Source organism: Gallinula chloropus, assembly GCF_964237585.1.
Source record: "Gallinula chloropus genome assembly, chromosome: 19".
Classification (NCBI taxonomy): domain Eukaryota; kingdom Metazoa; phylum Chordata; class Aves; order Gruiformes; family Rallidae; genus Gallinula; species Gallinula chloropus.
Window position 1 is genome coordinate 6,263,220 of NC_140104.1, and position 21,970 is coordinate 6,285,189.

A 21,970-nucleotide genomic window follows, 5' to 3' on the forward strand; every position below is an offset into this window, starting at 1 on the left:
GCTCCCTTCTTGCTTCAATAACCAAGAGGGATTGGGGCGCTTTTTTTTTATCACTTCTTTTTAATTCCCTCCTCCTCAACATTCATCTTCTTGTAGATCAAATATAATTATTCTTCATAAAACATCTCAGGTCTAATCTCAGGAGGAAGAGGGAGGGGTGAACACGTCAACTGTGCAGCAAAGAACAGGTTGCTGGGTTGACAAGTTGACGTGGAAGCATCTCCCTTCTCTGGTCGGGGCAGGGAGGCAGCAGAAGCAGGACTGGACCTCGTGGGACTGCAGAAGGCTGGGACAAAGGGAAGGGCAGACAAACCTTCTCCTCCACACACTGAGGTCCTACAAGACATTGACCTTGGATCATGTCACTTGAAATTGCTCTTTTAATAAAGCCAAGAATGTTCTGCCTGTAGGAAGGAAACACCCCACAGCCCAGCTGTCCCCACACTCATGTGCCCTCCTTGGATAGATTAATTTTCTGGCATTTCATTCACAGGAGATTCAACGTGAATCCATATTCTGCAGCCAGTGGAAGGTAAGAAAAGCAATAGTGTCAATAGAAACATCACATCATTTCACAGCCTGGAGAAGAGAAGGCTGGAGGGGCACCTCATTGCAGCTTTCCCATCCCTGAAGGGAGCAGAGAAACAGGAGGGGAATCAGCTTTTTAAAAGGATAGATAATGGCAGGACAAGGGGGATGGAGTGAAGCTGAAGGAGGGAAGGGTGAGATGAGATATGAGGGGGAAGGTTTTTACAGAGAGAGTGATGAGAGGCTGGAAGAGGCTGCCCAGAGAGGGGGTGGGTGCCCCATCCCTGGGGGTGTTCAGGGCCAGGTTGGATGGGGCCCTGGGCAACCTTGTGTAGCTCCAGGCCTGGAGGTTGGTGGCCCTGCCTGTGGCAGGGGGTTGGAGCTCTGTGATCCTTGGGGTCCCTTCCAACCCAGACCAGTCTATGATTCTATGATTGAAAGCTGACTCCATGACATTTCCAGAGCTGGCACAGACCTGCTCGGATCCCAATACAAACCAGCCCCAAAACTCAAGCAGGCTGTGATGGATCCCACAGCCCAGCAGGGTGCTGGTGCTGGTGGAAGGTTCCTCACCCTCATGTGCTGCTGCCCTTGGCAAGTGACAGCCCCAGCAAAGTGGGGAGACATCCTTCTCCACAGAATGGGTGCGGATCCCTTGTTTGGGTTTCACAAGGCTGTGCTAAGCCAGTGAGGCCTGAATAAAGATATCAAAGCAGTTTTCACACTTGGAAATTACTTGTCACAGGGATGATGGGATGAGGAAAAAAAAAAAACCAAACCCCTGCAGCCAAGTATCTATTCACCATATTCAGTAACAGCATCTTTATGCATAAGCCCCCACGGAGGACAAAAGATTCAAAAACACAGCAAAAGGAGTTTTCAAATGCCAACACCCCCCAATTTCACAGCTTTCCCAACGCTTCCAATCCAGCCTGGAGACAAAAGTCCCTGTGAGAAGGCTGGAGACCACTTGTGCCTCCCCTGACTCCAGTGCTACTGAGCCTGGGGGCTCTCAGAACCTCTGCACATGAGCTGAGGCACACATCTCACTCCAGAAGAACATCATCAAGGAAAGACTCAGCGCCCTTGGAAGGGCAGCAGATTAATCCATTCTTCTGACAACCAGGACCCTCCCCTTAAATAAAAGGCTCATCACTTCATTAGGGCTCATCTATCACTACACAACACGGGCACTGGAGAGATGATGTCCTCCTAAAAGTCACACTGCCAACCCCCAGAAGCATTCTGCTGGGCAGATTTGCAGAGCAGAGATTTTTTTTTTTCCCCCTCTCTCCTTCCAAAGATTAACTCAGCACAAAGCAGAGAAGTTCTGAGCTTCCTTTCATCAGGCTGAGGCAGTCATTAAAGGAAAAAGCCTGAACAGGTGATGCTGCGTAGGTACCTACTAAAACATACATTGTTCAAGCATTTGCTATTAATACACCAGCTTAAAGCAAGTTGAGGCTTTGTCTTCCCTGCTAAAAAAGGTGCTTGTTACCAGAGGGTAATTAACACATTAGCTACTCTGCTCAGAACTTGGAGTTCATTGCTAGGAAAGTGAGTGTGCTCCACCTCAGCGTTTACCTGCAGATCAGCAACCAGTCCCTTGGTCTCTGCCCAGCACACACAGTAGTCCCTTTGTCATCCCCAGGACTGGGGAAAACACCAACCTCATCATCACCACCCTCTTTTTTGGACCCTGCACCAGCTCCCAGCAGAAAAATCAAGTTTCAATGCCGAATCACAGAATCACAGGGGTTGGAAGGGACCTGGAGAGCTCATGGGGTCCAACCCCCCTGCCAGAGCAGCTCCCCAGCTCATATTGCACAGGGCGGCCTCCAGACAGTGCTGGAATCTCTCCAGAGAAGGAGACTCCACACCCCCTGGGCAGCCTGTCCCAGGGCTCCCTCACCCTCACTGGGGAAAAGTTCTTCCCCATGTTGGTGGGGAACTTCCTGTGCTCCAACTTGCAGCCTTTGCCCCTTGTCCTGTCCCCACAGACACTGAAAAGGGGCTGCCCATTTCCCCCTGCATCCCATACTTAAGATATTTATAAACATTAATAAGGTCCCCCCTTAGTCTTCTTTTCTCAGACTGAACAGCCCCAGCTCATTCAGCCTCTCCTCACAGGGGAGATGCTCCAGGCCCTTCATCATCTTTGTAGCCTCCTCTGGGCTCTCTCCAGGAGATCCTTGTCCCTTTTATCCCAGGGAACCCAGAACTGGACATAACACTCCAGGTGGGGCCTGACCAGGGCAGAGCAGAGGGGGAGGATCACCTCCTTCAACCTGCTGGCCACACTCCTCCTGATGCCCCCCAGGATCCCTTTGTCTCTCTCAGCCCCCAGGGCACACTGCTGGCTCATGGCCAACCTGTCATTCCTCCCCCTGTTGCCACCTATTGCTTGTAATTTACTTTATCACTTCCCACTTCAATATAGATCAATCAGTTTATTGGTTAAAGTCTCTAGAAATACACCAAGTCCAAGGGCAGTTTTGTTCTGAGACCTGAATATGCTCTTGTTAAACAGATCCAGAACCACACCAGGACGTGTTTTTAACAGACTTACTCCCATAAACCAGCCCTAGCAATATTCCAGGGATTATTTCCTTCATTGCAATATTTCTTGGGCAGTTTCAAGGAACTACCATGTAAAATTTATACCAAGGGAAAAAATTCCAGTGTAATATAACTTAAACCAGAAGAGGAGCAGTAAAGCAGATCCTACCGAGCCTCGAGCAGAGACACACTTCAGGCTTGCTGTTAAACAGACCACACAGCGGGCTGATATGTCATTTCCTGGGGAAACAGGGATGTTTAACAGCAAACAGCCAGGAAAAGCAGGAGCAGGAGCCTGGGGAACGCTCCCAGCCCCATGCTGAAGGCTCATCACAACCAGAGACAGACAATGACACTAGCAGGAAGCGAACACACGACACCAAAAAGCTGTTTCACCTGGCTAAAACCCTTCAGCATCGCTCCAAGTGTGTGCCCAGGGCACAGTGACTTTGAAAGGGCTTCACCCAGAAGCTTGACAGGGGATGCTCTTGTGATGGCTCCCAAAGACGGGAGAGATCAGGACCTTTTCCACATGGGAGTCTTCCAATTAAGTGCAGCAGCTGTCCTGCAGGTCGGGGCAGCAGCTGCTGCAGCAGCAGGGACCTGCCAGGTGGGTACCAAGTGACAAGAGCTTTGTTCAGCTCCAGCTGCTGCTCCTCAGCACGAAGCACAGACAAGCTGCTGACCTGCTCAGCCACCGTGGCTCCATCCTATCTGCAACAGCCCCTTCAGCAAAGAGGTGAAACATCCAGGAGAAGCTCCAACTTGCTTTGATCTGATCACAGAAATGATTTCTCCTTAAGCTGAGCAAGCACCTCGACTTTCATCCGGACCAGCACTTTGCATGCATGGTCACAGGATGGAGTGGACACACTTATGTCAAGGCCACAAGCCAGCCCTGCAATGAAACCACCCTCTGAGCCATCCCACAGCCTCCTGTCCTTTCACAGTCCCCAAAACATCCCAGCCACAGCTCCACGCTGCCACATCTCTCAAGCTCCATCACCCCATGTCTCAGGCTTGGCTGCTTGGCCAAAGCTGAGGGCAGCTCGTGGTCCCTGGTGTCCTTGGTCCTGGAGAGGCACCGTTTTGACCAGCTCAATTCTGCTCAGTTGTAACCCTGGCAGCATGAGAAGTTGAGAGAAGAACAGCACCAAGAACAAGCTTAGAGCTGAGGAAGCCCCAAAGAGAGGGACAAGGAGGAAAGTTTACCCCAAACACAGTGCAAAAAGCTAAAGCAAGGGGTAAGAGCAGCTTCAAAACAGCACCCAGCTTTAGCCCAGTGCTTCTGGCTAAGGGAGGACCTCAACATTCAACATCACTCTGGATCCAACACAGGAAACCAGTCTCCCCCACGTTTTCCAGCCACCCCAGCAGTTCATACATACAGCCAGAGACCTCCACACTTCCTTACGGATCTCCACAGACTGAAATCTCAGCCAGGAAAACAACATCCCACTGAAACTTTGCAGGGCTCTGAAAAAATATTCCTCAAAATCCATGCTTTCTGCTCAGCCATGGGGGATACAGGATGGAAGAATAAACATCATCTTAAAGGATCCTGTAGTAAGCATAGGATCATTGAGTCTTTAAGGTTGGAAAAGACCTCTAAGATCATCAGGTCCAACTGTCTGTCCAACACCACCATGTCAACTAACCCATGTCCCAGAGTGCCACGTCTATATGTGTTTTGAAGCCCTCCAGGGATGGTGACTCCATCACCTCTCTGGGCAGCCTGGTCCAATCCTGACCACTCTTCCATTGAAAACATTTTTCCTGCCTCCAATCTAAACCTCCAGTGACACAACTCGAGATCATTTCACCATGGTTTAAGTGAGCAACTGCAGGATAACAAGAACCTGAGGCACCATGTCTGGAATGTTAAAAGAAGATCCACAATGTGACAAAATGTCACATGGGATGACATCCATGGGAATAACTCCAAGGGCAGCAGCCAGCAGTGCAGGTACAACAAGTGCAGCACAGCACACAGGCTCCACCACAGCCTGAGAAGGGCTATTGTATTTAAGAGAATAAACTGACTCTCGTTATCTCAGGAAACAACAAACCAGCAATGCAACTTGCAGAGTGAAATGATGAAAGCAGAGATTAATCCCCCATAAAAACATAATTACCTCGTTAAAAATCACTCTCGCAGCCTGCGAAGCAAAGGATTTAGAGTATTTTTCTTCTGGGTTTGGTCCAAATCATCTAAAAATAGAGCCAAAAGCCCCACCACGATTTGCTGAAAGTCCTGCTCACTTCATCTGACAAAGAACACCACCAGGGAGGAGTGGGAAATAAATTCCCTTCTTAAGGATTAAGCGATCCCTGGGAGCCTGCTCCTCTTGTAAAGCCCCAAGGCAGCGGTGCAGCTCCGAAGGAACACAGGCTGAGGAGGGAAACAAGCTTTAAATGTTTTAACTGCCCAGCCTGTTAAGCAGCTGATCTTCAGGCTGAGCTGGGGTCTGAGAGGGGACATTCTGATCCGAGCATGGATGCTTGTACAGGCAGCCCCTGGATTGCAGCCCCTGGACCACAGCCCACTCGTGGGGACTGGGGATCCCGGGGGCTGGGGATCCTAGGCTGCCAACCCATTGTTTGCCAGCAGCTGCTGTTAACCCCTGTCCCAACACTTCTCACCAGCACCTACCTGAGGGTGCAGAAGCAGCACTGGGAGCCTTTAGCTTTCACCTGGCTCCTCACTCTGAGTGGCCTGTCTCTGAGCTTCAGCCTCAAGGGGCCAGACTCCAGTCAGTTCCCACCGGTTGACAGGATGACACCCTCCAGACAGACCCCAGGAAAGTTTTTGGGGTATCACCATTTTGGAGCAGGCAGGGATACTTGAACTCCTTAACCTCTGCCCCATCAACTCCAGCCACTGAGAAAGCTGACTCCCCATGTAGGTCAGCATAGCAGAGCAGCATCTGGAGAGCCCACAGAGCTCCTAAGGCAGCCATCATCTCCAGGTGAGTGTCACAGATGGTACCCCTGACCTGGGCTGCTTGGACCTGTGAGGGGGACACTCCCATGTGTGCCAGCTCTAAGGGGTCAGTCACTGGTGTTAGCAAAGTTCACCTCTTCCCAGCCCCACTCCTCTGCTGGACATGCCCTTGAGCGCAGACATAAGCACCAAGTACCTGGTTGTTGTCAGAGATGCTCAGTTAAGATTCTCTTGAAGCATCATGCAAAACAGCCAGGCTCTTGTTTGCCACTGTGCAACATCCTCCTGCTCCCACCTGGGTCCCAATGTGGCACTGCTCCATCAGACTCACAAGCCAGATCCCCACAGGCAGCTCCAACAGAAGCAACACGTGAAAAAGGAGGGTTTGGAGCAGAATTGGAGAGATTTCCTGAACACAACAGAGGCTGGGTAAAGGAGAGAATGAATCTCTTAAAAAAAAAAAAAGACTGCAGAAATAGTCCAAGGTCATGGCAAAATCCAGGGGTTTGAGCACCAGGTCCTGTCCCCACAGCTCCACAGACCTTCCCAGATGTGAACCTCAGGCACAAGGTGCCATGCGATGCTACCGAAGAGCTTCCATCTCCTCACCCAGCTTCACTGAGGCACAGGCTCAGCTGTTAATTACCCACCTTCTACCTCTGGTACTTATCAACCTCTGACAACCTGAACAAACCAGCAACCCAACCTTCTCCTTGGGCAGAGGCTTCGGCAGGAATGCTGCCTAGCAAGTGCTGGGTGAAGAGAGCGACAGTCCTTCTGCCAAGGAGCAGGTCCCATCTGTGACAGCAATACCACCAGGCACACTCCTGTGCCTGACACCTGGATTTACGAGTTACATTGCTTAAAAACCCACCACAACAGAGGGTTTGACAAAGTCCCAAGCGTCTCTGGAAGCACAGAGCGACTTCTGCTCCCACCTGAGGAGCCCACCGTGGGGGTATGGGCTTGACACTACCTGGAAGTCTGACATCCCAAATGAAAGCCTTCAGATCTTCCTGCTGTCACAGAAAACCAGGCTCTTCAGAAGAGCCCTAACAGGGAGACATGGCTCCTTGAGATCCTTAAGCAAATTTCAACACCCAAAGCCCGAGGGAGACGAAGGTGATGAAGCAGAGCAGCATTTCTGCAGGCCTGTAAACAGTCACATTAGCGCTATGGATCATCAGCTCCCCAGCTCCAGGGCTCATCTCCACTTACGCTCTTGGTGCTCCTCCATTTTTAGAACAAAGCAGTTAGAGGAGATCATTTACAGCCCATCTAACAACAGATCCTCACCACAACATCCTTTCAGGGAGTTGGAGAGAACTGAGCCTCTTCTTCTCCAGACTGAACAGTCCCAGCTCCCTCAGCCACTCATCAGATTTGTGTTCCACACCCTTCACCAGCTTCATTGCCCTTCTCTGGACACACTCTAGGACCTCAATATGGTTCTTGGAGTGAGGGGCCCAAAACTGAACCCAGCATTCAAGGTAGGGCCTCACCAGAGCTGAGTACAGAGGGATGAGCACCAACCTGGTCTTGCTGGCCATGCTATTCCTGATGCAAACCAGGATGCCATTGGCCTTCTTGCCCACCCCAGCACACTGCTGGCTCATGTTCAGGCAAATGTCAACCAACACCCCCAGGTCCTTCTTCTCTGTACAGCTTCCCAGCCCACCTGCCCCAAGCCTGTGTCGCTGCTTGGGGTTGTTATGACCAAAGTGGAGGACCTGGCACTTCACCATGTTGAACTCTATCCTATTAGCCTCTGCCCATGGATTCAATGTGCCCAAGTCCCTCTGAGGGCGTTCAAACCCTCTGGCATATCAACACTTCCCCCCAACCTGATGTCACGATGTATCACAGCCAACCCCTTTGAGGGGATTTCTGGCCTCCAAAGCACTAAGTCTCCCTGGTTTTACTTGCATTGCAGGAGCCCACAAGCACGTTCCCCCTGCTGCAGAGGAGCACCAGCACACCCGCTACCCCGCGCCCAGAAAATCCATCTTCCTATCCGCACTGTTTTCGCCTCGATTATACACTCACCATCCAAGATGAGAAAACAGATCACTCTGGCAGATGCTTTGTCAACTCATCTCTCCTGAAATGTCAAATGAATAGATTCAATGAACCCAATGAACGCTTCGGATCTGAATCATCGTGCCAGAGCCGCTGATAATCGGTCAGTGAGTAGAGACATCCAACAGCTAATGCATTTAGCAGAGTGGAATATTATACAGTGCTCTGCCCAGCCCCAATCCCAGTATTTGGCCCTGTTACTTCCACTTTATAGGCTTAAATAAAAGCCTGTTTTAAATTAAAGCACAGATACAAGTTCCCTTTGCCTGGCTGCCACTACCAGAGTTTTAGGCTCATGCTCTCTTTTTTAAGAGTTGATGTAAAAACAAACATGTGCTCTGTCTTCTCTGGGTGCTTTTCCATGAGGACTACTGCTCTGATTCACAGCTAGGGAATGCAAAGGTGAAAAGATGTCCCCTAGGAGCAGAGAGCCTGTTGGGGCAGCTCCAAGCCCTGAGGTACAGAGCAGCCCTTCACTAGTGAGTGGAGTAATAAATAACAGAAGGGCTGGAAGCAGGAGCAGAGATGGGTTTGAATCAAGTTCTCTAAAAGCCGAGTCTGGCATCTCTCACACAGCCTCGGAAGAGCTCGAGGCATGAGGAAGATCATGTTTACTGAAGGGCAAGAACAGCAAATGCTGCTGAGATGTTCAACACCAGAAGAGCCAGGCGAGCTAAGGAACATGTGCTGGTTCAGGAGCAAAAGAAGTATCACAGAATCACAGAGCTGCAGGGGTTGGAAGAGACCTCCAGAGATCACTGAGTCCAAACCCCTGCCAAAGCAGGGTCCCTAGGACAGGTCACACAGGTCAGCGTCCAGACAGAGCTGCAATCTCTCCAGAGGAGACTCCACACCCCCTGGGCAGCCTGTCCCAGGGCTCCCTCACCTTCACTATGAAGATGTTCTTCCCCAGATTGGTGCGGAACTCCCTGTGCCCCAACTTGAGGCCATCACCCCTTGTCCTGTCCCCACAGACAATGAGAAGAGGCTGCCCATTTCTCCTTGTCCCACACTTGAGATATTTATAAACATTAATCAGATCCCCTCTCAGTCTCTTTTCTCCAGCCTGAACAGCCCCAGCTCACTCAGCCTCTCCTCATAGGGGAGATGCTCCACTCCTTTAATCACCTTCATAACCCTTTGCTGGACTCTCTCCAGGAGATTCCTGTCCCTTTTATACCAGGAGAGTGAATGTGGAAGAGGAGGAGGGGAAGGACCCTCTTTCTCCCATATACACTTTGTAGCCAGAGCCCGTTCCCAAACAGCATGGGAAGGGGGACATGTGTCTCTTACCCACACTGAGGGCGGCAGCTGGGTGTCTGCTCCCCAAGCAGCAAGGGAACAGTCTGAAGCTGGGCAGGAGTGAGGAGGGGACTGATGTGGGTAATGAGCAAAGCGCCGGGTGAGGACAGAGACAACACGGATTTTGCCCAGCTTGCAGAGACACCCAGCCTCACCATCCCATCTTCACCCAGTACCATCCAGCAGTTGGAATAACACACCAGTTTGATGGTGAAGTGTGTTTATGAACATCTCCCCCCTCCTCTTCTTGCCTGTGAGCACACCAAGCAGCACTGGCACAGACAGACAGAAGATCGCACTCCCTCCGCAGCCAAAAACCTCTCTGAAGCTTCCCTGGATCGCTGCTCTCCAGAAGCCAAACTGAGAGGAGGGGACATATTTCAGAGACAATAACTCAGTATTAACCATGGCACCTCTGTCACACTCAGCACAGCGCATCACAAAAGCCTCACACCAGAAGGCTTATTAGCAGACCCATTACAACGAGCCCACAGCTGGAGGAGAACACTCCCTGTGCAGGGGATCAAAGTCTCCTCAATTTATTGCTGCAAAATTGATTACTGATTCTAACATCTGCTGCAGATTTTACATTTCAATTCTCCTTAGAAAATCAGTGAGCTCAGAAAGCTCTGGCTGGGCTCTACAGACCAGCTCCCCTCCCCCAGGTACCACCTCAATCATCTCCATGCAAATCAAACGTGCTCTTTTCCTACCAGCAATTGTTGCTGTTGAGATGTAACTCAGTGTATTTACACTGCACCACGGCAGGGTCAGAGCAGATGTGAGGGAAAAGTTCTTCCCTGAAAGAGTTGTGGGGATGTGGAACAGGCTGCCCAGGGAATGGGCTGAGTCCCCACCCCTGGGTGTGTTTAACAGACGGGTAGATGAGGTGCTCAGGGATATGGTTTAGCACAGGACAGGAACAGTTGGACTTGATGACCTTAAAGGTCTTTTCCAACCTTGTGATTCTGTGATTCTGCCTACAGTCACAAGTCTACCTGAACTCCAGAAAGCACCAATCAGCTGTTTCTTTTGCTTTCTGTGACCCTCCTGGAAGGACAGGAAGAACAGGAAGGATAAGGTTCTGCTGCATCATCAGTTCCTGCAGTGCCTTAACATCCATTAACCTAAAGGGGGTTCCCCCCCCTTCCCCTGTTAGCTTTGTGCGTGGCTGCAATCTGTTTGAGAGAACATTGGCACCTGTCCCCTGAAGTTGAAGCAGTTCAGCAATGCCTGCCTGGTGTCTGGCAGCACAGCAAGTACCGTGAGGTACAGTGCACTGAGCAGCTTGGACAGGATTTATCATGATTAAGTGAAGAAGATACAGACAGAAGAGGTCACACCACATCAAGGTTGGAGGGCTGCTTCTCAGAGCACAAGAGCAACACCAGGGAGCTCTTCCCCAATGCTCCCCAAGGCCTTGAGCATCCACGGAGCAGCTGATGCTCCCTTCAGAAGTTGCCTTCCTCTCCCAACACAGAAAAAGAGACATTTGTGGAGATGCTGCACTGAAACATCAAGCCACAGACATTCTGCTGTGTGTCCATCACCATCTTTTCTCCAGCTCATTTCAAAGTGCTTGGGTAGAAATCCACAAGCACTTCTGCCATTCCAGGTCCCTCCATCCCCGCTTCATTCAGCAGCAGCTCAGTGGGAGATGCCCATTTATCTCAGCCAGCATCCCCATCACCTGGGAACACACTTGGTGATTTATGGATGCCAAGAACAACAGTTTAAAATCCCTCTGCCTAGAGAATCTGGTGCTGTAACAGGGAGGGGAACAGCACAAAGTCAAAACGCAAATGGATCACAAGCCTGGCTGCTGGTGGAGGGCAGCTCAGAGAACAGCAGCACGTTATTGTCTGGCTCAGACAGCTTGGTGAGCGGGGAAAAAACGACCCCAGAACATCCATTTGACAGGACTTAAGGGAAGCACCATGAAAATATGGGACTTGTATCTGTTTCAGGACATAAGAGAGCTTCACCACCTTCCATTCATCATGGTCCTACAGAACAGCACTGGTCACACCAAAACACTGAGCAACACACTCCCAGAGAAACCAGAAAGGAGCTTCTGCCCAGAAACAGCTCAGAGAGTTTTTGGGTTCTCAAACCACATATAACTTGAAGAGAAATACCAAACAAGCATCCTCAAGGCTTCCTGCTGTCCTGCATGTGTGATGATGCAAGATGCAGCTGAGCAGGGCCTGGCAGAGCAGCCTCCTGCCAACTGGAGTAACTGCTAATTTGCTCTTGTGTTATCAGTGCTTCAAGGACTCTTCAAATTGCAGTTGCTTGGAGGAGAAAATGCACCTGCTAGTTGAGCTTCTTTTTCCTCTCCTCTTCACCTTGTCCAAAGTATTTTTAGCTGGATGGACAGACTTGCCAATACTTTCACCTTCAATTCTCTGCAAGGAAACCTCTGACAACGCGCTGCAACGAATGAGCTGTGGCTGCCCAGGGCAGAGAGAGGCAGAGGGGAAGAAATGATGGGCAAAAGCAAACTCCCAAAAGACTTTGTTCAATATATCTGCCTCCAACATTTTAGCTCTCCTTCTTTCCACAGCCTCCTCGACCCACACAAAGCTTAGTACCCGATTTCTGTAAGTTCAAGAGTGTGGCCTGAGACTCCACATAACCACACCAGCCAGCACCTTCACACCAACGGCTTGATAAGCTACTCACAGGCAGAAGAAAGTGTGGCTCAGTTCCTCTGAGTCTCCACACCTACCCACATAAGTACATTTGGCAGTAAATTGTCCAATATTGCCATCTCAGAGAGCAGAAAACCTCATTATTCAATTAAACAGTCTCTCTTGCCTGTTCATCTCAGCAGGTAACATGTCAGCTTCTGCCAAATGAGTAAACAGAAGTACAGGCTCCCATCAGAGCAGGGTGTCAATAAATGAGAGGGAAGACATGAAGCATCATTCTTATTAATTCCTGTGATGCTGGGACCACCAGCACTTCGTTAATTGCTACAGAAACAGTGACATGGCAGGGTAAGTCCCAAGCTGACGGCAGCGAGACGTGATCTCACAGGACTTGGGGTCACTGCTCAGCTGTCTGAGACAGACAAACCACCACAGACCACTGACAGCCCCAAGGGTCACCCCTGCCACTACACCCAGGTCTGCTCAGGAAAATCTGCCTGGAGTGAGCAGATCTCTGTGCCACAGGAGGGTGACTCGAGCTCATAAACACCTGCACACACATCTGGATGCCTGTTCTGTCTGTCCTGGAGTTTCAGGGGATGCTAAGTGCCATGGGGGGGGGGGGGTTATGCCTCCTCCTGGGTGTCCCTCTGTCTGTCAGCAATCTGCTATCAGTGCAAGCACTTCCTTGGGAAACCTGCTAATATTTCATACCCCCCTCACCTCTTGTAGCATCTTATGCTCCCAGCAGAGCTCCATCAAAGGGGACAGACATGCTGCTCTGCCCACACAGAAAACTCATGGGCTTTAAAATGTGTAAACATGTAAATACACTCCCCAGACACCCAGCACCCACTCCACAGCCCATCTTAAGCTTCTACATCTTCTACTTTTGTCCTGAGTATATAAAGTGCAGAAGAAAAGGGGGAAAATATTTAAAAAAAAAAAAGGAAAAAGCACTCTTAGCTGGGTACCTTTTTGGACAAGGCCTTTAAACTGTCTAGAAACCTCTGCCAGAAATCCTTGAAGAGGGGTCGGTCAATTCTCCTCAGGCTCTCTTTGGTGCTGGCATCCACACTGACGTACAGCTGAGTTACTGGCTCCAGGTTCCTTGGAAATAAAAAGGGGAATTGTTGTTTTCAGACATCACCGCTCGCTCAGGTTGTGTTTTCCTACCCAAGCACACACAATACACAGTTATCTCCAGGCAGGAGGCTCTGCTGGCCCAGGAGCACCAAGAACCACACAGCATTTAGAGGGAAAACTACCCAAAACTAGGGGTTCACCTCTGCCAAGTGCCCATCACCTAACAGCAGGCATCACAACCTACTTTCAATAAATAATATACCCCAACATGAGAACATGGCAGGATGTTTTAATGGCTGATGTTTTAATTACCTTCTCCTCACTGAACTCCAAAGTATTTCACCCCAGAGCAGCTGTAACACCCTCCAAAAGGTTCCTCACAAGCTGCCAGGGGTTCATGTGAGGCATCAATGGGCTCTGCTGCTCACCGTAGCCCCCTATGGTTAAACACCACAAAGCTCAGACCCTTCCCCAAGCTCCGTTTGCTCTGGACAATGGAAAATAATCCCATCAAGAGGAAGACAGCCAGAGTTCAGCAGGTTCTATTGCTGGGCACACTGAACTTACCTGACCTGCAACTGGTATCATCAGGAAAGTATTTTTTTGATGGGAAATCAAAGATCATAGAATCACAAGCCACAAGCTCCAAACCCGACCCAATGTTCTCGGCGTGAGTGGATTGAAACACTCCGTTTCAAAGAACACAGCCAAAACTCTTCTTTTCTGTCCTTAAATCTGCATTTGCCTAATTAAAAGGGACCCTGCTGAAGATGGAGCGAGGGGTTTTCAAAAGAAGAGCTGATAAAAATCATCTCTCTGAGGATACGAATCCTAAGGACAGGCAGTGAGAGCCAGACTCAATGCCATTGGGCTGGAGAAAATGAAGGAATTAGAGGAGATTCCAGTGAGGGATTTCTGCCCCACATTGCTCCAAAACAGAGGGGTCCAGGGGGCTCTGCCACAGCCATGGAGCTGGGATGACCTTGTGCATCCTCTGTGAAAGGGAACACAGAGGAAGGGTGCAGCCAGCACCAGGGAGAAGCAGAGCACAGACTGATGTTCCCAGGGCGCAGCCACACTTCATAATTAGCAGGAGATCTGGTTGCACTGAACTGGGATGGATTTTCCAATCCAGTTTTTGGTTGTACTTTCCAAACTAGCTTAGACAGCTGGGATCTCATCCAGGAGATCAAATTCCTCTGCATTTACCACATAGGAACTTGGGCAGAAATCATGACTGAGCAGCACAGCAGAGTGAAGAGCACCCCAGCAGCCATGGGGGGGTGACAAGGAAGGCAGGACATGCTCGTTTTTATGGGGGATGATAAGCACCTGCTCATTGCTGTTGTTATTATGGATGCTCATAAGTGCCAACACGTATGTGGGGGACCTTGTTCGGCCACTAATCAGAAGCCAGAGGAGGAGGAAGAGGACAAGAGCCAGGTCACTGCTCAACACAAGCTCACATGCTATAAAAACCCCTTCACTTGGCACGCACACACCTGGAGGCAGATGAAACTCTAAGTCCAAACACAAGAAGAGGAGGAGGAGAGGAAGGTACAGCCAGGGGGTCTGCAGAGCAAGCAGGCCCCTCTCCTACATCCAGACCCCCCTGGACAGGTTCCCCATTTGGTGAGGGATGCCAAAGGTCACGGTGCTTATGGGAGGACGAGCTCTGAGGTGACAGCTCCCCTCTGCCACCCCTGGGAAGGCGAGCTTGGGGTGTGCTTCAGCTCCTGCATTTAGGAACTCATTTTCTCTGATGAGATCAGTTGCAAGACCAGCATTTTATCACTTTCTTTCCTGTTTCTCTTTAAAAGCAGGCAGCAGATCCTAAGAAACACAGCTTCAAAATAGAGCGGGTGCCCTCTTTCCCAAGTGCTATTTTTAGAAAAGAGCAATTTCTGTCTATCAGGCACATAATACACGACTTAAAGTTACTTGATTACACAATTATCCAACCATTTGCAATGCCTTTGTAGTGTGTAATTACTCCCTCAAAAATCACATGCCCTCCCCGCTCCCTGCCACGGTCACACCAGGGGAAGGAAATTAAAAGGAAGTTTGACCAGAAACTGGGAACTTGGAGAGGTGTGGAGCCCACACGGGGTCGTGGCTGAGCCCCAGGCTGCAGCTGAGCTCCATGTGCCCCTCGTTCCCTCCTGCCCCGGGGCAGAAGAAGACAGAGCCTCACGGGCTGGGATAAGACCAGGTACTGACACTTTACTGACCCAACAAGGTGAGTGACACACCAAAGCCACCCCATGGCTCCCACAACTCCAGGGTTGGACTTTGCTGCCATTATTAGTTGATGGGGTTGATGAGTTCTCAACCACCATGCTGCTGCGTCTCCCCACTGCAGAGCTTCACATCTCATTACCAGCAGCCTGGATGCTCAAGAACATCAGAAGCAGGACTCTTCGCATTCCTAAAGGCTCTTTCAAAGTTCATTAAAATGTTGGGAACATTTAGCTCAAGTGTCTCTGAGAGGAGGTTAAGGAAAAAAATAAATCACAGCAGAGTATGTGCTTTTCACCTTTCCTTATCCTGCCCTTGTGTCCTGCCAGGGATGCCGGGCTGTGCAGCCCCTTGTCTGAGCCCTTAGAGCTGGTCTTACAGAGTTAGACCCAAGACCAGACCCTGGGAGAAGCAGGCAAACTAAAAAGGCAGTTGATGAGTTCAAGTTCCTACTCCAGCTGTGGGAAACACTCACACCGGTTATCCACGTGCTCAAGTTTAAACTCGAGCTCACTCGCTGTGGTCCTTCCCTCACATCTCTGGGAGGTACTGTATCACATTCTCTCCACTTTCAAAAGTAATCACACTTTAAGAGACACAGAAAAGAAAATCAGACTGGGGGAGAGAAAGAGATGAGAAATACCATGAGGAGATTAAGGTTAAAACCCACCAGATGTCGAGCGGGCAGCGCTCACGCTGAGCTGACTGATGAGCGATCAAATGGAATTAAAACCCAGGTCAGCACTCAGATGCTTCAGCAGGGTGCTATCTCCTCCAGCTCTTACCTAATCTCATCTGGGAACTGAGCGTTTGTAACCAGGAAACTGGAGATGCTGTGCTGGTGCAGGAGCTTCACGAAGCGGTTGATCTCTGGGTACATGATGGGCTCTCCCACTAGCGACAGGGCGCAGTGCTTCACTGTCATTGCTTCCTCAAAGCGATCCGCTTTTACCCCTGACACGCCTGCAAAAAGAGGGGAAACAGGCTTAAATCAACTAATCCCCCCTTCCCAAACTGTGCAGCTGGACCTGAAGGACACCCTGGCAGGAGGAAGACTGTGCAAAACCAACTGGAGCCCTCCCAGCCTGGATGGGACCCCGTGCCCTAAGCCAGCTTGGCAGTGATCCAGAGAGCAGTGAACACTCAAACACACAGAGCTCGGGGTGATTGTTAACTATTGGGGTGATCATTAACTCCTGCAGGCCATTTCCTAGTCATTCCTGAGCAAAGCTTCCCCTTGAAGACCTCAGGGATGCTGCCTGAATGCCAAGACAGGAACACAAGAGACAGGTCAATACCACTTCATGTAGGTGTCAAAGATAATGAGGGTCTCTCTGTCTCCACTGACCTTCCCATGAAGACCAGTTCCCCACAGGAGCTGGGCACACTTTGCCAAGTTCAGCACCAACAACCAGGTCTGACCCTGGCACAGCAGCCACGTGAAATGCATCTCCAGCAAGGATGTGTTTGGAAAGGAGACCCAACACACAGCTCTGGCCTGAACAGCAAGAACCATTTCAGAGGGAAACACAAGGAGCTCAACTGGAATGTCCACGTGAAAACACTTTCTGTAGGTTTAACTAATCCAAGTCACGTTTCTTCTTCCCCCTGGGAGGGCAGGGGAGAGGCAAACACTCCTCCAAGCCCATCCGTACCCAACTGAGTGCTCAGGACCCCGTACGAAAGCATCTGACTACAAAGTTCTGTTCCAAATCTGTCACTTCCCATTTCCTCCACACGCCTTGATGGACTCGAACAATGTCTGAGGGTTTAGACTGGGACTTGGTATGGCTTTAAAAAAACCCCCACAAACCAAAGACTTTGAGTAGGAATCCAGGTCCTCAGCTCACCTCTCTCTGCCCAGACGCTGGAGCTGAAGCGGTGATGACATGCCACGCTGCAAAGCCAAGATAAAGGAGGTGTTCATGGGGCTCACTTCAGCCCCCCCTCCGAAAAGCTGGTTTGCAGGGGGAGTGCAGCTCACTGAGCTTCAAACCAGCCAGGCTCCATCCCGAGCAGTGGCAGGACTAATGGCTGCTCCACAGAAAGCTGACAGTACTAAATGAGGACTTAATTTGCAAAGAAAGAAGCGTCTCAGCCCCACGCTGAGATTAAAGGCCTAACTTTGTATTCCTAAAGCTACTGTAAGTCATTTTTGGAATTAATTAATTCCTCTCTCTCAGCATCTTCCAATTGGGCTACGATAATTACCGTGCCGGCTTTGGAAGCAGACAGAACATTCCAACGTCGGGTAAAATTTAGGAACAACTTTCTCTAAACAGTTTACAGCAAATCCAGCACATAGTAAATCCCCTCTGGGGGAGGGCTGAGGTTTTGTATGCAACCACTCGATCACAGAAGTCGTGACCCAGACAGGGATAAACTAAACAGCGTTAGTGGTAAGTCCAGGGAGCACACAGACCTCTGCTCCTGTTGTGGATGAGCCTCCTTCTGTCTTCAGTCAACCAGAGTCAGCAGAGTCAGAGCATGGGCAGATTTTGCATGGCAGGCAGCACGCTGCCTCAACACAGGACCTGCAGGAACTGGAGAAGCCTCTGCAAGAGGTAGTGGTGTCCAGCTCCTGCCAACCTCAGATCCCAGTAGCGTGTGCAGCCACAGCTCTTCTGCTCAGCATGGATCCTCTGAAGAGCTGAGCTCAGCTGCTCTCCGACTGGTGCACTTGAATTTGGGAAAGAAAAGCATCACCTGGCACATCACCCTGGAGTGGCTGGTCCTTGACTTCAGGCACCCCTCTGCAAGTACCGAGTCACCATCACAAGTGTCTGGGTGACTGGGGAGATGAGTAACCTGGTTGATCCACCCTTAAGAGACACACATGGGTAGTTGTGGGACTTGCTAGTTCAGGTCACACGCTTCTGCCTGCCTTCATTCTTCCCCAGGATGACCCAGCGCTGTATTATCAGCTTTCTGCTCCCCCAGGTCTGAGCTGTGTCTCAGTTCTGTGTGTGCCCTTCACAAGGGCAGAGAGATTTACTGGGCCCTGCCTAGAAAACACCACCATCAAATAAACTACATTCCACCTTAGCTCCCTATCAGCAAGATGTCTCTCCATCAGTTACTGTAAGCGAGAATTGGGTGACATTAACCAACACCTCCAGTCCTTCAGAACAGGACAAGCTATAGCAAAGACAAAAAAGATGACAACATACTGTTCTCAGAGGGTCCTGGAGGGCTCTAGCACCTCCATCTCACCCGTCCGTGCAGTGTCACCAATGGAAGCAAAACCACCTTGACTAACAGGATTAATCAAGGTGCTCCCTAGCTGCTGCATGATCCATCAGGATAACTTCTTCAAGACCTATTCAACCTACACTACTACCTGTCAGTGCCACAGGATGAATGCAAGAGGAGGAAAAGCACCCATAACTACACTGTTCCTGACCCAGTGGGTCTCTGATGGACACATCTGGCCCATGTACTGACAGCACAGGAAACAAATGGAGGAGAGCGGCATCGATGTTGTTTATTTAGATACCTTCAAAAGCAGGCACAGGGAGTCTCACAGGACTGCAGGGTATCCTCTAGGACACACTGTAGGAGACAGGGTCCCCAAAAGTTCTTCTGTTCCTTCAGAGATGGTGTCACTTTTACTACAACGTGTGGAATTTATAGCTCACCCATCCCTCTGGCACAGAGATGTCTGTATGCGTGTGTGTGCCTGAACACAGGGCTGCAGCACTGCTACCAGAGGGATTTATCCAAGAGCTCTGGGTGTTACCTGAGCAGCATTACCAGGCACTCCAGAGCCTTGCGGGCTCTCTGGCCAAGACATTTCCCCAGGGTATTCTCCCCCAGCAGCCCAAAGACCCTGCTCTGCTCTGTGCTGGGACTCACAGTCAAACACCCTGCTGGAAGCTCCTCTGGAGTCCCTGTAGCTGCCCAGCCAGCACTGCGGAGCCCAGCTCCAGCCACTCTTCCCTCCAGCCCAGCTCACAGCTCACCTCAGGGTAGTCAGAGGGGAATGCAGGACTCAAACCAGCCCCTCCAAGTTCACAAGACCATCACTGGAGTTATATTTTCCACCTATCATATAACTCCAGTGACTGAGGCAAAGCGACTCCGCTCTGCTGACAGGAGGGGTTTTGCCCATCACATTTTTAATCCACTGGGTTCTCTCTGTGCACAGTCAGGGTAAACAAACAGGTTCCCAAAATGACAGCCAAGGCTGAGGCTCATCTTGCACATTTGCTGGATGCTTTGTTCCACTCCTGCTGCTCGCACAGCCTCTGCTGTCAGTTAGGAAGAGCAGAGTCCTAGACCTGTCCTGCCAAGCTGGCCAGCCCTCCCAGCACGCAGAGCTGACCTTGGCAGAGGAACCAAGCTTATCACATTTGGGGAAAAAAGCACCATATTACTAGAAATACTCACTGAACAGCTGACAGACCCACAAGGAGATGAGATGGGAAGTAAAACACAGCACTTTTCAGAGGGGCTGTGCAACTGCAGCTCCAGTCACACACCGACACAGGGAATAATGCCTGGAAATGATACTCCACCCAACGCCGCCGCTCACTCGTTAATGAGGAAAAGGCAATCTGGAGGTTTGGGAGCCAACAGAAACGCTCCCAGGGGATTCAGGCTGGGTAGTGTATCTCTCATCAGTGAGTCCCACCTCACTTTTACACGAAGGTCAAGACTGCTCCTCACCCAGACCAGCTTAACCACTGCCAAAGCCTCTGAGTGCAGAGGAAAAGGACACGACAACTACCAAGATGCACAAGACACAACTCCCCTCCACCATCAAAGCAGCAGCAGGTACCCAACACCTGACTCACATTCCAACAGCAAGAACAAGGCAGAACATCTCAGAAAACTTTCCTCTCACCCATCTTTCTGATACTATAAACCCCAAATCTCCCTCCCAGCATTCCCTGGGCGAGCAGAACCTTTTCACCTATGCTTTGAAGATGCTACTGCTGGTTATTTCCCAAAGCATCACTAACAGCAAAGAAGGGGGAGAAGTTACCTTTGAACTGCTTGATCATGTTCTGATGGTTCTCAATAGCCTCCTGCAAGATCATTTCAGGTTGGTCCATCTTCCATCGCCACTCGGTACCCACTGGATTCGTGTGATGTCTGAAGGGAAAAGAAAATAGAGTTACTCACTGTTGTTTGTAACATACATTAAGAACACACCTGTCTCCCTGGGGCACAGTGGCATTGTTTGATAACATTAAAAGCAAGGAGAGCCTCTCAACAACATCCTGCTTCTGACACAGATGCCATGTCACCCCATGACACCAGTTTCCGACCCCTCCTTCAGGCTCTGGGCTCCACAGAAGGAACAACAGACCTGGCAGTTTAATATGAACTTACCTTACCTATATTGACTCACAGGTAAAAGGTTTCTATGCTAAAATGAAGCTCTGCAGCTGGAAAAGCCTCTGTAAAAACAAGAAATCTGTTTCTACCTCCTCTTCTGACCACAGCTGCCCAAAACACTCGATGAGGAAGGTCTTAAGGCAGTTCCATTGCAGAGGGACCAACTGCCACCCAAGGATAGGAGCTGTTATTAACCCAGCCTTTGTTTAATGCTCTAGGAACAAGAGAGATGAGGGCAGATGACTTCAAACCCTCTGAAGAGACTAGGAAGCTGGCAGTCTGCTGGAGATGCGTGGCTGTTGGGTCTGGTTAATGTCCCAAATGAGCTATTACAAGCAACAGGTATGGTAACATCATGCCTACAGCCAGATACAGGCAGCCCAGTGAGCCTGCACAGGGGCACAGACCTCTCCCCAGTGATAGGAATTTCCCACTGACCTTCCTGCACTTGGGCTGGTATCAAACTGGGACGATTCAGCCTTTAAGTGTCATAGCATTAAAAAATAAAAAAAACAACCTCTTCTGTGCTTTTACATCCTTTTTCTCTCTGCATCTCCTGCTTTTTTCCCAAAATATCATACAAAAGTCCCTCCACCTCTCCCCACCAGCTGTCTACTGCAGCCCCCAGAGTAACTCAGTAATGCCAGAGCAGCAGATTTTACAGTGTCTTTCAAAGCAGCACCCCTGGATCAACATGGCTCTGGACAAGTAAAGAAGTCTGAGCAGTGTCTATTCTTGAAGCTGTTTTCTGGCCAATCTCTGTTTCCTCCACCCCTGTCAGTCCTGGAGACAACCATGATGTTACCAGCCATCTTCATCCCTCCAGCTACATGGGCACTAGGACACAATGCTCAGTGCTGAGCTGCTGGAGAAGAGAGGGAAGCACTTCCTTGGAATGAAGAGCTGCTCCAGAACTTACTGAACACAACCTGAAGGCGCCCACCAACTTCAGATGAGAAGGACCTGCAACTCCGTGCTCTGACAGCACTAAACCACACTCCATTCTAGTCCCAGGATCAGTAAAACCAGCCCTTTGCCCAAAAAACATTTCATCCACTTCAAGAGCAAAGACCCAAGCCCTGCTCTCAAGCCCCTTCACCAGCCCAAGGAGCTCAAACTGCTTTGCTTTTTGAAGTTTTGATTATTTCTTGCTTCCTGGCTGCCAACAGGGAAAGTTTTCTGAGCTATAAAAGGCATTTATAAAACTCTTACATGTTTAACTACCTAACTTGTACCT

The 21,970-nt window shown here is 50.1% G+C and overlaps 1 protein-coding gene across 1 annotated transcript in view; it reads right to left on the bottom strand.

Annotated features, from left to right (window-relative positions):
• LOC311198891 (S-adenosyl-L-methionine-dependent tRNA 4-demethylwyosine synthase TYW1-like) overlaps positions 1–21,970 on the bottom strand; it is an 83,862-nt gene that overhangs the window by 30,013 nt on the left and 31,879 nt on the right. The window contains exons 11-13 of the mRNA XM_084272913.1: positions 20,378–20,487; positions 16,176–16,353; positions 13,041–13,176 (exon numbers count right to left, since the gene is read on the bottom strand). Coding sequence (XP_084129039.1) covers positions 13,041–13,176; positions 16,176–16,353; positions 20,378–20,487 — 424 coding nt within the window. The remainder of the gene's footprint in view (positions 1–13,040; positions 13,177–16,175; positions 16,354–20,377; positions 20,488–21,970) is intronic.